The sequence below is a fragment of the Notamacropus eugenii genome, chromosome X (genome assembly GCF_028372415.1).
Source record: "Notamacropus eugenii isolate mMacEug1 chromosome X, mMacEug1.pri_v2, whole genome shotgun sequence".
Classification (NCBI taxonomy): domain Eukaryota; kingdom Metazoa; phylum Chordata; class Mammalia; order Diprotodontia; family Macropodidae; genus Notamacropus; species Notamacropus eugenii.
In genome coordinates, this window is record NC_092879.1 from 98,719,117 (window position 1) to 98,733,948 (window position 14,832).

A 14,832-nucleotide genomic window follows, 5' to 3' on the forward strand; every position below is an offset into this window, starting at 1 on the left:
CCATAATGTTAGGCTTTCTGGGGCTGAGCTCACACGTTTGGCATTGCATTGGTGTTGCTTGCCCTTTTGGCTAGGCACTGCTCACTAAAGGTATTTTCCTAAAGTACCAAGTCACCCTCGTATTCCAAAAACTCCGGTGGCTCCCTGTTGCCTCCAGGCTCAGGTATCAAATCCTGTGTGTGTAAAGACAGGCTGGCCCCTTCCTACCTTTCCGGTCTCCTTCACTCTGCAATCCTGTCACCATGCCTTTGACCTGGCTATGTCCCCTCGGCCTGGAGTGCTCTCCCTCCTCAGCTCCACCTCTCAGCCTTCCCACTGTCTGTATCTGGTGCGGAGACTGTTGCTTGTATGTTGTCTCTCCCGTTAGAATCTAAGCTCCTTGAGGACAGGATCTTTTTATGCTCCAGTGGTTAGCGCAGTGCCTGGCTCATAGTAGGTTTTACCTTGTTGATTGCTTGTTGATTGCCTAGATTGATCTTTCCTGATGAGGCCCTAATGTCTTTGTACAAATATTGTATTTTTCAGGTGGAGTGACTCGTATGACTGTATCCCTAGTTGTCATCATGTTTGAACTCACGGGTGGCCTGGAGTACATCGTGCCCCTAATGGCTGCAGCTATGACCAGCAAGTGGGTGGCAGATGCCATTGGGCGGGAGGGCATTTATGATGCCCACATTCGCCTCAATGGATACCCATTCTTAGAAGCGAAAGAAGAGTTCACCCATAAGACTCTGGCAATGGATGTGATGAGACCCCGTCGAAGTGACCCAACGCTCATGGTCCTCACACAGGATAGCATGACCGTGGAGGATGTAGAGACACTGATCAGTGAGACCACCTACAGTGGCTACCCAGTTGTTGTGTCTCGAGAGTCTCAGAGGCTGGTGGGGTTTGTCCTCAGGAGAGACCTCATCATCTCAATCGGTAAGGGGCGATAGGGCTGAATGTTCTTGTTGAAAACGTGGTTTCTCATAAGTAGGCCCTTGTTTTGTTCAGTGATAATGTAGGGGACCAAGATGTGATAAATATTTGAGAATAGGCTGTTTGGGGTATATTCTGAATAATGGAGGCTTAACAAACCCTATTCAAGCCTCCAGCAGCATCCTATGATACTGCCTGGAGATACAGAATCAAGACACGGTTAGCCACAGATAACTCAAGGTCTAAAATGACCATGTGACTCTCCCTTGCAAATTAGAACCCAGGACACAGTGGAGACACTATGAACCTGTGACATTGATGCCCTCTGTTACCCTCTTACCCCTACCTTCAGCTTCACTTAATTCCTAAATGATAGTGGGGGCAGTATGATGTGGCCAAGCACCATTCAGATTTGGAGGAGCTGAGTTTGCGTTCTGACTCTGACACTTCCTTGTTGTGTGAACACGGGCCTAGTCATTTTCTCCTCTCTGAGCCTCAGCTTTCTCATTTATAAAATGGGGGCAATTACCCTCATACTATACCTTCCTCAAGGGATGGTTGTGTAACATGAAAGCCCGTGGAAATGTGAGTTCTGATTGTATCTCTTCTCCAAGTCTCAGGAGCTCCCATGGCCTCCTGAAGCATTCGGCCTGACTTTTCCACCCCCGTTGTACTCTCCCTTTTCACGATGTATTCTGGGCACATTTCCTGACAGTTGGTGACGCTCTTTCCCCGCCCCTGCTTTGTTCTTCTGATTCCTGCCCCTTTACCCACGTGACCTTTATGCCACATGCCATCTCTTCTGTGAAGCTACCTAGACTCTCTTTGTCCAGTGAGCCCAGGCAGCCCTGAAGACAGTTAAAGGCCTTAACAGGACCTGGACTTTGTGCCTTGTATCCCTCACATCACAGTTATCTCTGTATGTCACTTCTCTTTCTCCTGCTGGGAGCAGGGGCCATGTCTTAGCACCAGGACACAATAGGTGCCAAAGAAGTGTTGATTTCAGTCTGAATTAGTGGCTCTGCAAGCTTAGGATTTCCATGGCACAGCCCAAAGTAAGGAGGCCAGGATTTGGAGTCCAAAGAACATTGGTTCAAATCCTGGTTCTCCTTCTTTGTACCTATGTGACCTTGGGTTAGTTGCTTGACACCTCTAACCACTGAGAAATCTCTACTCCCAAAGGAATGATGGAATGGTTGGGGAAAAGCTACTTGTGTGAGGCCACATTGATGGAAAAAGCACTCCCAACATTTGTGTTTCAAATAGAAAATGCTCGGAAGAAGCAGGATGGCATTGTGAGCACTTCCATCATCCATTTCACGGATCATTCTCCTCCACTGCCTCCACATGCTCCTCCATCACTCAAACTTCGCAACATCCTGGACCTTAGCCCTTTCACAGTGACGGACCAAACACCCATGGAGATCGTGGTGGACATATTCCGAAAACTGGGACTTCGCCAGTGTCTGGTCACACACAATGGGTGAGAGCGTCTGTGTAAGGTCAGAGATTGGAGTCTGGTAGAAGGGAGTGATGTATCTGGACAAGCATGTTGAGAGATGAGAGGCATCCCAGAAGGGGACCGACATTCATTGACGAAAGAGACAGGCTTCACATAGCCCACCAAAATGGTGGGAGTGGGAGCTTGGTGTCCCTCAGTTCCCTTTAGGTCCTTACTATAGAAATGCTTCCCTGCCACTGAGGCTCACCTTCCTGTTACCCATTCAGTGGTCCTGCCCAAGACTGTGAGAAGTGAATGCACAGAGAGAGAGAAATGGAAAGCAACATTCACTCACTCCCTAAATTATCTTCAGGAGTGCAAGCCATTGTCTTTAAGAATTAGGGGTGGCTGGGGCAGCTAGGTGGTGCAATGGATAGAGCACCAGCCCTGGAGTTAGGAGGGCCTGAGTTCAAATCCAACCTCAGATACTTGACACTTACTGGTTGCGTGACCCTGGGCAAGTGACTTGACCCTGATTGCCGCAAGAAAAAATAGACCCAAGAATTGGGAGTGGGAGCAATGGACATTACTGTCCTGTGAGCTGGTTGTGCCAGGTGGCTTTCTCCTTCCTCTCCAATGCCCAAAGGCATGTTTGGGCCTTTAAAAAAAAAGGATTCTAGCCCATAGTAGCCTTCTTAGGCCTTGCACTAGTAGCCTAGGCCAGTGAATGCTGATGGAGCAGGGGTGGGGTTGGCATTTTTTTCTTGACTTTTTTATTTACATTATAGGCGGCTCCTGGGAATTATTACCAAAAAGGATGTATTGAAGCACATAGCCCAGATGGCCAACCAAGATCCTGATTCCATACTTTTCAACTGAAGTCCCAGAACTGCGCTGGGGATGCGCCATCTAGATGTGAAACATCACTATTGTGTAGAAAACCTGAGTACCCAGTGCAGTGACTGGAACACTTTCCATTTGGGAAGAAGGCTGATAATCACGTGTCGTTTGGGACTTCCCTCTCAGCTCACCTGTTGCACTACACAGTCTTCTCTTTAGGAGAGCATGCTCCTGAGGCTTTGAGGAAGTTACAATGCAAAGATTGCATGAAGGAGGAAAAGAAAATTGCCACAGGAGAATGCGCTTCCTTTCCCTTGTGCTCCTGTCTCCCTCTCTCCCCTCCCCTTTCTCCCCCTTCTCTTTCCCCTCCTTCCTCCCTGCCTCCCTTGCCCTTCCCCTCCCCCATCTCCTCTGTCCTCCCCTCCCCTGCCTATCCCTTCTGTCCCCTTCTCTTCCCTTCCCTCTCCTTCTTTCCTTCTTTTTTTTTTTAATAAGATCTTTATTTTTTTAACTTTGGTAACGAATGATTAGCCAGCTTAGCCATCACTAAAACCTCTGCAAGGAACCTCTTGCCCCACCTGGCCCCCTCCACCGTCTTCTGGCCCTTTTGGAGGTCTAGACTTCCAAACTTGGGCTTTACTTGGTTTACTGACAAACAGGAAAACCTAAAAGTCCCATGGGATTCTCCCCAGATTGGGGGGGGGGGGGTCATCTCATAGCAGGTGGTCTTGTGCCTGGTAAACTATTTAGTGGGATTGCAGATTTTTGTTGTTCTCATATGTAGGGTGTAGATGGGGGAGGGGAAATGCCCCAGCCTCTCTTTGTGTGACATTCCCCAATCCTCCCAGAATGCTGCTTGGTTTGACCTCTCGCTGTGTGCCAGGAGGCCCGCTTCTGTAGCTCGCTTACATACTTGTCGCTCAAGAGCACAAATGTTATACTGCTTTCTATTTGCCTGCAAAAACGTTCGCTATTAATCAGCCAGATTTGTAAACAGTAGCAAAGAACGGTTTCTTACATGTTCATGAAACAAGTGCTATGTGAGAAGTGATTCATTAAAGGACATAGGGAAAGAAAAACCTTAGCAGAGATGTGATAGGCATCTTCAGATGTTTGAAGGTCTTGTCGTGTGGAAAAGGGATGGGTAGAAATCACAGACAGGCAGTTTTAGGCTTGACGTGTTGGGAAAAACCTCTTAATTGTGAGAGCTGGGCCCAAGATGTGGTGACTTCCGCCTTATTAATAAGCCTTAAACAAAAGCTGGGTGCCTACCTGTTGGGTTGTAGATTAGTCTGGTTGGACGAGATGTTCTTGGAAGTCCTGGAGATTCTGTGATTGGGGTCACAGCTCTAAGCTCCATCATAAGAACTGACTAAGCACAGAGGACTCTGCCGCTATCTCTAAAAGTGAGGGTATGTGACACAGTCCCAAGGACTAGGCCACTTGGTCCTCTTGCCTCTGTCCACTGGGCTTTCCAGAACTCCAGATGGGTTCAGGCATGTGGACTAAGCCTGTCATAGACTCCCCAGGGAAACTATGGGTCCCCTAAAGTTCCTGATAATCCAAGTCAGAACCCCCCAGGCAATCCCATAAATCCCCAAAGTTCCCTGGGCTCCATGAGGGTGGCACCCAAAGGTGCTATGGTAAAAATCAATAGTCCTTTAGAATCCTGCGGGGATCTAGTGCCAAGGAGTAGAGTTACAGAGTCCTCAATTGTTTCCTTCCCTTCGTTTTACCCACGTGTAGCTCTCCCTTCTGTTCCCCTTCAAACTCAGGACTGAACCCTATGGGATTCAATACTGTGACTAACAGAAGACACTCCCAAAAATCCCTTCTAGGATTACGCACATGTACCAAAGATGGCACACACTGTACTTTTCCTTAGTACACAGACTGATTCCTCCCACTTTGGGCAGGAACACAATGGCCACCCCACATTCCTTTTCATCAATTGGCCAATATGACTGGAGTTCACCTCATTTCCAAACATGTACCCACCCTTACACACATACACACATACACACACACACACACACACACACACACGCACACACACACACGCACGCACACACACCCTCCACTCAATGATGGACAGACCTGCCATTCCATCTCCTCAGCATACCAAAAGGAAAAGGGGAGATCCACCACTGTAGGTCTTTGTAAAAGACTACCAAACCCTTCTTAGAGCTATTACTCAGGATTTTACACTTCAAATTCTAGCCTTCAGAAGTTCTTTTATTACATATAATTATTTTGTAAATGTCAGACAGTCGCAAGGTAGCATAGACTCTCTTTTAAAATGTCAATCTGATGTTTTCAAGTAGCAGCCCAGAATGCCCTTGCCCAGGTAAAATAGCAGCCAGCTTCAGTAACATTCCATTTGCTGTTTCTTTGACATGGTCAGTTCATATGAAAGGCAGCTGACTGCGCTGAACTAACCATCTGGTACCAGACAGACCCTGTGAAACACAGGGAACGTCAAGGTCTTGGCAGCGTGTCTTCTTTAATAGAGGTTCTGCTCCCACTGACGTTTGCTAAGATGACAAGTTGGGTTTTCTTTCTGTCACTCAGTGTTATCAAAAACTACCAGTTTGCTCTTGTTTCTTATATCTCCCTGAAATCTTTGGCAGGCAAGGCAGCCCCGAGATGCCACTTCCAAGCCTGGTACTGTCAGCATTGTCGGTGCTGGAGGCCATCGTGTGGTTCCCGAGCTTTTCTACACAATGCGAGCATCATCACCTCTGGTTTTTGTTTTTTACACAGTTGTCATTTCTGAATACGCCCCCTCGGAGCACTCGCCCTGGCAACAAGGAAGTCAGATTAAGCCAAGCAAACAGACAGAGTGACACCCGTATCTCAAAAGCACATGAACATGTCTCCTGCCATCTACTGAACGAGAGGAGAGACATGTTTCACCACTGGGCCTCTGGAGGCCAGCTTGGTCACTGCCTTGATCTGAGTTAGGCTCTTGGTTTACTTTGTGTTTTTATTGTCATTGCGGCTTTTCTTTCTTTGCTATGTATCAGTTCAGAGTGGTCTTCCCATATTTCTTTGAGTTGTTTGAAGAGCACAAGGGTATTCCATGACTATCATGAGTCACTATTGCTTTCCACCATTCCCCGCCTGTTTTCTGGTGTTTTGCTGCCTCTGAATCTCTTGGGTCAGGAGGCACTTGCTTCCTGGCGTCAGCCTCTTTGGAGGCTGTGCCCAGGCGTGGGCCTCTCAGTTTGGGAGGACTTTTCCCGATTACCATCCAGATGTAGTTGTGGCCTGGGCTGTGTATCCATCATGACACACTTACAACCCTGAGGAACTGGAATTTGCTCTGATTGTGGCTAAAGCTTCCTGTCAACTTGCTAGTTCAGCACCTTCACAGAGCCTCCTTTCTTGGCCTAAAGGAAAATGTGGACTGTATTTAACCATTAAGCCAAACAGATGCAGGGAGCTCTGACAGCCCAGGCCAGCGGCCACATGGCCCCAACTAGGGAATTCTGTGACCCACAGACTAATGAGCTAAGACTCATCTGTTTAGTGTAAAAGCAGTAAACTTGTTCTGTATGAGAGAGGAGGCTCGTGCTGGAATGCAATTGATTACTTCTGCAGAGTTCTGGCTTTCTAGTGAAGAATAGATCTGGTAGACAGCCAGTCCTGAAAGGGATGAGAGGCCATCAGTTATTCTTTTAAAAGAAGACCTCCTTGTTCATCTGTGTTTGCACATTTTCACAGATTTTAAGTAGGGAAGATAGTTAACTCCCACTTATCTGAAGTAACGGAGGAGGAGTGTGGAGGGTAGAGACGAGGGGCAAATTCCATCAAAGAGTGAATACTTGGGGAAAAAAGTCATTTCTTTGGACTAATCATAGTGAAACATCCCTTTTCTACCTGGCCTCAACTTCCCCCTGGCTTCACTTTACTGTCAGCAGCCTGGGACCCAGCTGCATGGTGGGAAAGAGGCAGCCATCTCATGGCTTCCGTGGATAATGCTCGGGTGAGATCATCTCAAGGCGTTGATCCAAAAGCAAAGCAATTCAATTGTTTTGGCACCAAACAGCTGTATCTGAACAACTCTTGGCAGGAAGAGCTGAGAACAGGATTAAAATCTCCAATGAATCCTCAATTTGGTTAGAATATGAGCATGAGAAAGTAATGGTGAATTAGTACACTTTGAGACACTGAAGAACTTTGAAGCAAAGCCCTGTGAGCTCAGTAAAAGGAAAGAAAAAGGTTTTTAAAAAGTTATTGCTGAAGAGTTCACTATAAGATGTTGCGATTGCCCTTCTGTGCTGTATGGGTCTAAATTGCTTCATCGAGGGGCATCTATGTGCCCCACAATGATCTTTCTGCTATGAAAGGCAGTTTTCAAAACTGAATTATTAGTGAACAGGTACTTAGTTGCCCACAAGTCTAATTTCTGAATGCTTGGGATTGGAAATAGCCAGTGTTTGTGTTTTCTAAAAGTGCTAAGCTCCCAGTCCAGCAATGGAAGAAGGAAGCTGTTTTGTCTCTCCTTACCTCGGACTCCTGTTGTATAAGAGGGTCTTGTGGAGAGAGATTCTGAAAGGACGTGTTCAAGGGAACCTTGATTTTTTTAATAACTAGTGTGTTTCAAACATAGGAAGGAGCCCCAAACCTTCAGTTTGGAGCAACTTGGTGGGTAGTTGGGATCCCTTTGAAATGTGAAATAAGTGAAGTGCCAGTGGGAAAGTGCCACTGGGTACCACTCCCAGCGCTTGGCCTGGAAATGTGGGAAAGAGGCAGTTGGTCTCCTCTACCCCCTTCCCCCCCCAACCCCCGCCCCCAGGCCTGGCATCTTGAAGATGCAATATTCCCATGCCTCCAGGGTAGTGAGGTCAGAACAGAAAAATTCATCAAGAGGACCAAGTACATAAAGCTTTACAAGTGTGAGAGGCAAAAGTGGGGCTCATTGAGGGGCAACATCCTGGGAATGGGAGCTCACATGGGGATGTAACCTGCACCAGTACTGCCAAGCTGTCTTCAGCTGCCATGGCCTTTTTCCTAGTCTACAGTGGCATGTTCCCAGCCAGACCGATTTCACGGGCCCAGTGTGAAGGGGACATTTCTCAACTGTGTCCCAGTTCCAGGCATTATTAAACAAAGGCTTTATGGAGGCTAAGAAGGGTTTACATAAAAATGTTCACTTGGCATTGCACCACATGGATTTGTACCACTCCATATGGTAACATATGGTGCGGACCTCCCCTGGGCTGGTGTGGATGCGGGGGCTCTCTAGCTGACCACATGGCAACATGAAATCGACTCAAAAACCATTGACAGTAAAAAATAATAGTCTTAAGTCTCCCTTTTATATACTTCTTCTTCAGAAGAACTAAGTAGTGTAGACACTCCAGGGTTTCCTGGTGAAATAGAAGGTAGCTGTAATAAAGTTGAGATTGAACCTGTTTACTATTTGTTCTTTGTTTAGAATCTCAACCTAAATGATAAAAAGTTTGTTAAAGATTTGATTGTGTTGCTTGTTACATGGAAAGAATTTCTTGGAATTGTGGGCGTTAGCAACTTGAGAGGGTGCCAAAAACTCTTGCTGGCCACATCCTCATTTCTAGACATCTGGATTCTGGCTTCATTTCATGGGTGATACAGGAAATTAAAATTGCTTTCTTTCCACTGTGCTCTCTAATTTTGTCAAATCACCCCCAAAAAAGAAAACACTGCAAGACTGACCCTTACACGTGTCCTGAATCTTGGGGACTGAATAACTGTTTGAGAAAAAGCAGAATGTAATTCTCTCGAGTTCATAATTTTTAAATGGATCCTCACAATCCCTCTCCCCACTCCCCTCCTCCTCCCTTTCCAATCATCAGTTCTAACAAGTCTTCTCTTTTACTTGAGGGTCTTACTGAATAAAAAGCAATTTATTGCTAATGAGATAGAAGGAGAAAGAGTGAAAGAAATGGCATGGACTCACTTAAAGCGACCAAAATTAAAGGTCCATCAGTAGTGTGAACATTTAATGTGAGGTTCTTGAGAATATTAAGGCAGATAACATGCTAAGCATTCATTACTAAAACCGTAATTTTAGCAATTGGCCATGATCTACGGAGGCCTTGATTTACAGTGGAGAAATTGTTGTTGTGTTCGTCCTTCATTGCCAAAGAAGACCACGTCATCAGAGAAATGATGACATGATTTGCACTTGATGTTGTTTTGAGTGAAGAAGGACCGTGCAAGGTCACCAATCTCACTTCTCCCACTAGAATTAGAGTTACTGTGAATGTGGTTACCTCCCTTTCCCTCTCTGGACCTCAGTTTCCTCCTCTGTAAAATGAGGGGGTTGTAGTAGATATGGAATTAAATTGTTTTTAAAAGGCTATCCTGAGGAAGAGGGCTTGATTTGTTCTTTTAGGCCCACAAGAAAGAGCTGCAAGTGATTGGGGAGATGGGGTTACAAAGAGGGAGATCTAGGTTTAATATCATTAGGAAAACCTTTCTAACAATGTGAGTTGTTGAGAAGTAGAAAGGGCCAATGTGGTTGATTTTCCCTCTTTGGAGTCTTGTCACATATTTCATGGTGGAGATGACTTTTGGGTATGGTTTGGACAAGGTGGCTGCCAAGGTCCCTTCCAACTCACAAATCCTATGATCCTGCCCAGAGAGGAGAGAGCTAGTTTTATTCCTGTGTCTCAGAACATAACTCCTCTCTGTCCCTTTGGCTATTAGTGTACATCTTCAAGAAAATTTGCGACTCTGGGGAGGGGGGTGTTCTCTGGAAAGGGACCTCAAATCCTTTCAACATGATTTTGTGTAGCCTAGATAAGCTCAATGTCTTCAGTGTGCCTTTCTTTGAAGCCATGCCACAAACCATATGTGGACAAGTTTGTTGCTTAATAGGCCAGTTGGCTTCCCCTCTTCTAGTCTTACATCCAAAACCCTGCCCCACATGAGGATGCCCCATGCCCCAATGTCACCTCACGTGAGGATGGTGCTGCCCCTTTGTCATAGGCACCAGGGCCACAACCAAGCTGCTAGCAGACCCCAAGTGGTGAGGCCCAGCCAAAGAAACTGAAGCTACCCAACTGGATCTTGGACTTCCTGAAAGCTGGGACGAGTTCAGCAGAAACCAATATTTTACTAATGTCTGTATGTCAATAGCAAGTCAGCATCCAGAAAGTTAATGGAGTAGAGTTTCCAGAGAAAACACAGCACAGATTTGTGCTGAGCAGTTAATCATATGAGGAAGGGTTGCCAACCCTTGAGACACTTCCTTAGCTTTATTCCATCCTCCAGAGGTATGATCTGAACTCCAGTCTGGCCGACTGTCACATAAAACGGTGTGGTCAAGTGTGGGAACTGCTCTAGGGGCTAGCTATGTGGAATTTGAGCTATCTGGTGCCTCTGTTTCCCTATCTATAAAATGGAGCTGATATTACTAGGGCCCCACCTACCTCACAAGGATACTGGGAGGAGAATGTAGCAATAGATGGGAAACACTTTGGAAAGTCAGTGCCAAATGATATTAGGTGGAATTCTTAATACTTTGGAATATTTGGAGGCAGCTAGGTAGGGCAGTGGATGGAGTACTGGCCCAGAAATCAGGAGTACCTGAGTTCAAATCTGGCCTCTGACACTTAGTAGCTGTGTGGCCCTGGGCAAGTCACCTAACCCCAATTGCCTCTTCCCAAAAAAATGCTTCGAATATTTTCAGGCCCTGAGATTCACACTCAAAGTAGCGTTGCTTTCTTGTTTTGTGAATTAACTTGACATAGTAATTGTCCAGTCTGGTGCTCTGCTGTAGCATCTTTGATACCTCATACTGGCAACATGGAATCTCTACAGCAAGAGTTCTTAACATGGAGTTAAGATCTTAGGGGATCCATGAAATTGAATAGAAAAAAAATCCTGTCTTATTTCCACTTATTTCAAACTAAGATATAGCATTTCCTCTAATTATGAGTTTGTTTTTATTTTTTTTAAATATGACTTTATGAAGGGGTCTTTCTGTAGGCTTTACCAGATAGCCCAAGAGGGTCAGGACACACACCAAAATGATGAGGGACCCCCATTCTATAGCAAGAAGCTTCTACACCTGCAGACAGAGAACTACATTCAAAGGGAAGCCACAGCCTCAACCATTAGAATTGAGACTGGATAGGGAGGGATAGCTTATGTTTCCTGAATTCTACAAAAAGCCTTCCAGTGTCCATTTTCCAGGTGATAAGGTCCCTGTCCTTTGGCCCCAGGCTCTAGGGACCCCATTCTGCCATCTCCTCCCTAACTTGTGCCTACTGATCTATCATATGCCATTGAAATTGTGCTGCTGGGACTTTGTCACTGCCCAATATTCTGGTGTGATCAAGAAGAGCTAAAAAAGGGTCACCCATGTTGAAAAATCTCAGCCACAGGCCTGGCACATGGTACCTGAAATTCTGACACTGCTCTTCCGTGGGAAGGTTGTTTGATGGGGAGATGGTAGTGGTGTTGCTTTTGTGGTAGGTTACTGAAAGCTAGGGGAGAGGGGCAGATGCATGCAAGAAGGCTCTGACTAATCAGAAGATACCACTGAGGAGGAGAGCAGTGGCACTTGGCACCAGTGGGAGTTTTTGTAATTTTGTCAAGAACTAGCCCATTTCTGATGTGAAAGAACCAGAGAAATATAACCCTGTCATGATTATTTTTTTAATTACTGCTATTACTTCTGAGAAGAGAGGAAACTCTCCCCCTCCAGATTGAACCCCGCCTTGTAATGGAAGAGTAAGGAGGAAAACCATTAGCTGTCCATGGCAGCTGACTGTAAATAATATTCTGTGCCAACAGTCCCCCGCCTCCTTTCCCTATCTGTTCTGTGACCACCATTGACTTGTCAATTAGTTGTTTTTAGTGATTCTTTCATTTATACTCGTGTAACCTTTGTATATATCCTCTTGTTTCTGCTTATTTTGTTCTGCATCAGTTCATTGAAATCTTTGCATGTTTTCCTGAATTCTCTGCATATCATTTTGTGTCGCAGTCTCCCCTTCCTTCCATTTATATGCCTCAGTTCTTTGTCTTCAGTTGTTTTACTATCCCAAAGAGTACTGCTATGACTATTTTGGCATTTATTATCCCTTTGTCTCTGTCTTCAGCTTTCTTCCTTAGTGTAAATGCCGCACATCCCCAGTAATGAGCCTGTTGGATCAAGGGGTGTAGACCGTGCAGTCACTTTGTAAAATTTCCATATTCATCACTAAAATGGTGTTAGTTTGCATTTCTTTTACTTTTAGAGTCTTGCTTCATGTCATGTGGTTGTTATAGTTTCTGAGTCTTTTAAAAACTCTTGGATCACTTATTAACATGAAATACTCATGTTAATTCCTTGCATAATATAGTTATCAAACATTTAAGATATTTTTATTATGAACTTGACAGTCTTCTGCAAACAAACATTTCCATGCATGTAGGGTCGTGCACCTGGGACTCGCTTCACACATTTCAGCATTCTTCTTTGAAGCAGTTCCCCATTTCTGGTCTGGCTTCCCTATTAAGCTTCCTTGTGCTGTGGAACCATTTCATTGATGCTCTTTTATTGTGTGTGCGTGTGTGCGCACGCATGTGCGTCCATCGCCTCCCCTCTACTTCCTCCTCCCCAAATAGAAGCTTTAATTTGTAACCAATGAATAGAGTCAAGCAAAATACACTTTGTGTTGCATTGGTCATATCTGCAAATGTATGTCTCACTCTGTATCCATTAGCCTCCCCATCCAGAGTCTGAAAGTACTGGTCGTGGCCTTGCTAAGAGTTCTTAAGACGTTTCAGGCTGTCATCCTCATAGCTCATCTATAAACTAGAAATCTACAAGCTTACATTGTCCTGGTTCTGCTCCCTTCACTACCCCAGGGCATGTAGGTCTTGCCAGGTTTCTCTGAAACCATGCCTTTTATCATGTCTTAGGACACAGTAACATTCTACCACATTCATATACCATGATTTGTTCATCTGTACCTTGATTAATAGAAACCCCCCTAGTTTCTTGTTCTGTGCTACAGTAAAAAGCCTTAAATATTTGATATATATGGGTCCTTTTCCTCTTCTTTGGATCTTTTGATCTCTTTGGGGTATGGACCTAGTGGTGTTGTTGCTGGGTCAAAGGGTACTCCCAGGTTAGTGGCTTTGGAGGTCCTAGTTACTAATGGCTTTCCAGAATGGTTGGACCAATTCATAGGGCCACTAACAGCGAAGGCATCATTAAAATGGCAGCCATCCTCCCTCAACCCTTCCAGGAACTGTTACTTTTTCTATTTTTATCATTTTTGCCAATTCAGCTCCTGTGAGGGGGAACCTCAAAGTCATTTTAATTTGCATTCTCCTATTAGTTATTTGGAGCAAGTTTTCCTATGACTGTTGATAGCGTGTATTTCTTCTTTTGAGAACTGCTTCTTCCTATCCTTTAACCACTTTATCTACTGGGGCTTGGCCTTTCTTCTTATATATTTATGTCAGTCCCTTGTATATTTTGAATATTAGACCTTAATGAGAAAAATTTGCTGCAAAGATTTTCTTCAAGTTCGTTTTTCCCTTCTGATGATCACATTTTTCATCAAAGCTTTTCAATTTCATGTATTTATCCATTATTTGTGGAAAAGTTTTCCCCTAATCCTCATTGTCAAAAAGATTCTCCTTCTCTCCTACCCTAATTTGTTTGGTATGACCTTTTATTTCTAGGTCTTTCATCTATTTGGAGATTATGGTGATTTGGGATGTTGGGGCTAAGCCTAATTTCTACCAATTTTCCCAGCAGCTCTTGTCAAATCGCTAAATCTTTGTCCCTGGTGTCTCTGGGCTTATCGAGTATGCTCTGCTCTTATGTTCAGTTATTGCCTAATTTGTTCTACTGATCGATTTTTTTCCAACAAGTCCCAGATCGTTTTAATGATTACTTGTCCGCAGGATAGGTTGAGATCGGGTATTACTAGGCCCACTCCTTTCCTTCCCGCTTTTTTTTTCATTATTTCCCTTGAGATTTTGGACCTTTTATTTATGTGGATGAATTTTTCAAATGACTTTGTCTTCTTCTATAAAGAAATCCTTTGGTAGTTTGATTGGTATGGCATAGAATCTGTCAATTAATTTAGATAGTATTGTCATTGATATTAGGATGGCCCAGCCATAAGCAATTAATTCTTTTCCAATTCTTTAAGTCTAGATATTAGACTTTTATGGATGTTACCGAATACAAATATTTTCTCCATGTTACCAGTTCTCTTACATTTGATTTTTTGTGTTCTTATTTATTCCTCCAAAAAATGTTTAGATTTTATGGAGCCAAAATGGCCTATTTGGGGGTTTTCTGGTCTCTTCAACCTTGTGTTTCATTAAGAATTGTCTAGCTTGCCAAAGTTGCAAAAGAGATCTGATCCTCTCTTTATTTTTATTTATTTATGATGAGACCTTTTAGATTCAGGTCCTATGTCCATTCTAAAATATGATTACTCTTATGAAACAACCAGGAAATGGCCACCAGGTGTCAGGGCAGACAAGCTCAGTGGGTGCTTTCAGCTGTAGGAAAGGGAGAGATGTTGGTTCATGTCTTTTGAAAGAGGTGAAAAAGAACAAGTCCTCTAATTGTAATTTCTTCTCCTCTCCCCCTCCAACTTCTCCTATAAGGAGAGAGGATGATA

The 14,832-nt window shown here is 44.5% G+C and overlaps 1 protein-coding gene across 7 annotated transcripts in view; it reads left to right on the plus strand.

Annotated features, from left to right (window-relative positions):
* CLCN5 (chloride voltage-gated channel 5) overlaps window positions 1-14,407 on the plus strand; it is a 108,549-nt gene extending 94,142 nt beyond the window's left edge. For all 7 annotated transcript variants that reach the window (XM_072625914.1, XM_072625912.1, XM_072625915.1 and 4 more), the window contains 3 exons: window positions 526-924; window positions 2,188-2,404; window positions 3,151-14,407. In XM_072625914.1, coding sequence (XP_072482015.1) covers window positions 526-924; window positions 2,188-2,404; window positions 3,151-3,241 — 707 coding nt within the window. In that variant the 3' untranslated portion in view covers window positions 3,242-14,407. The remainder of the gene's footprint in view (window positions 1-525; window positions 925-2,187; window positions 2,405-3,150) is intronic.
* Window positions 14,408-14,832: the final 425 nt, after the last annotated feature.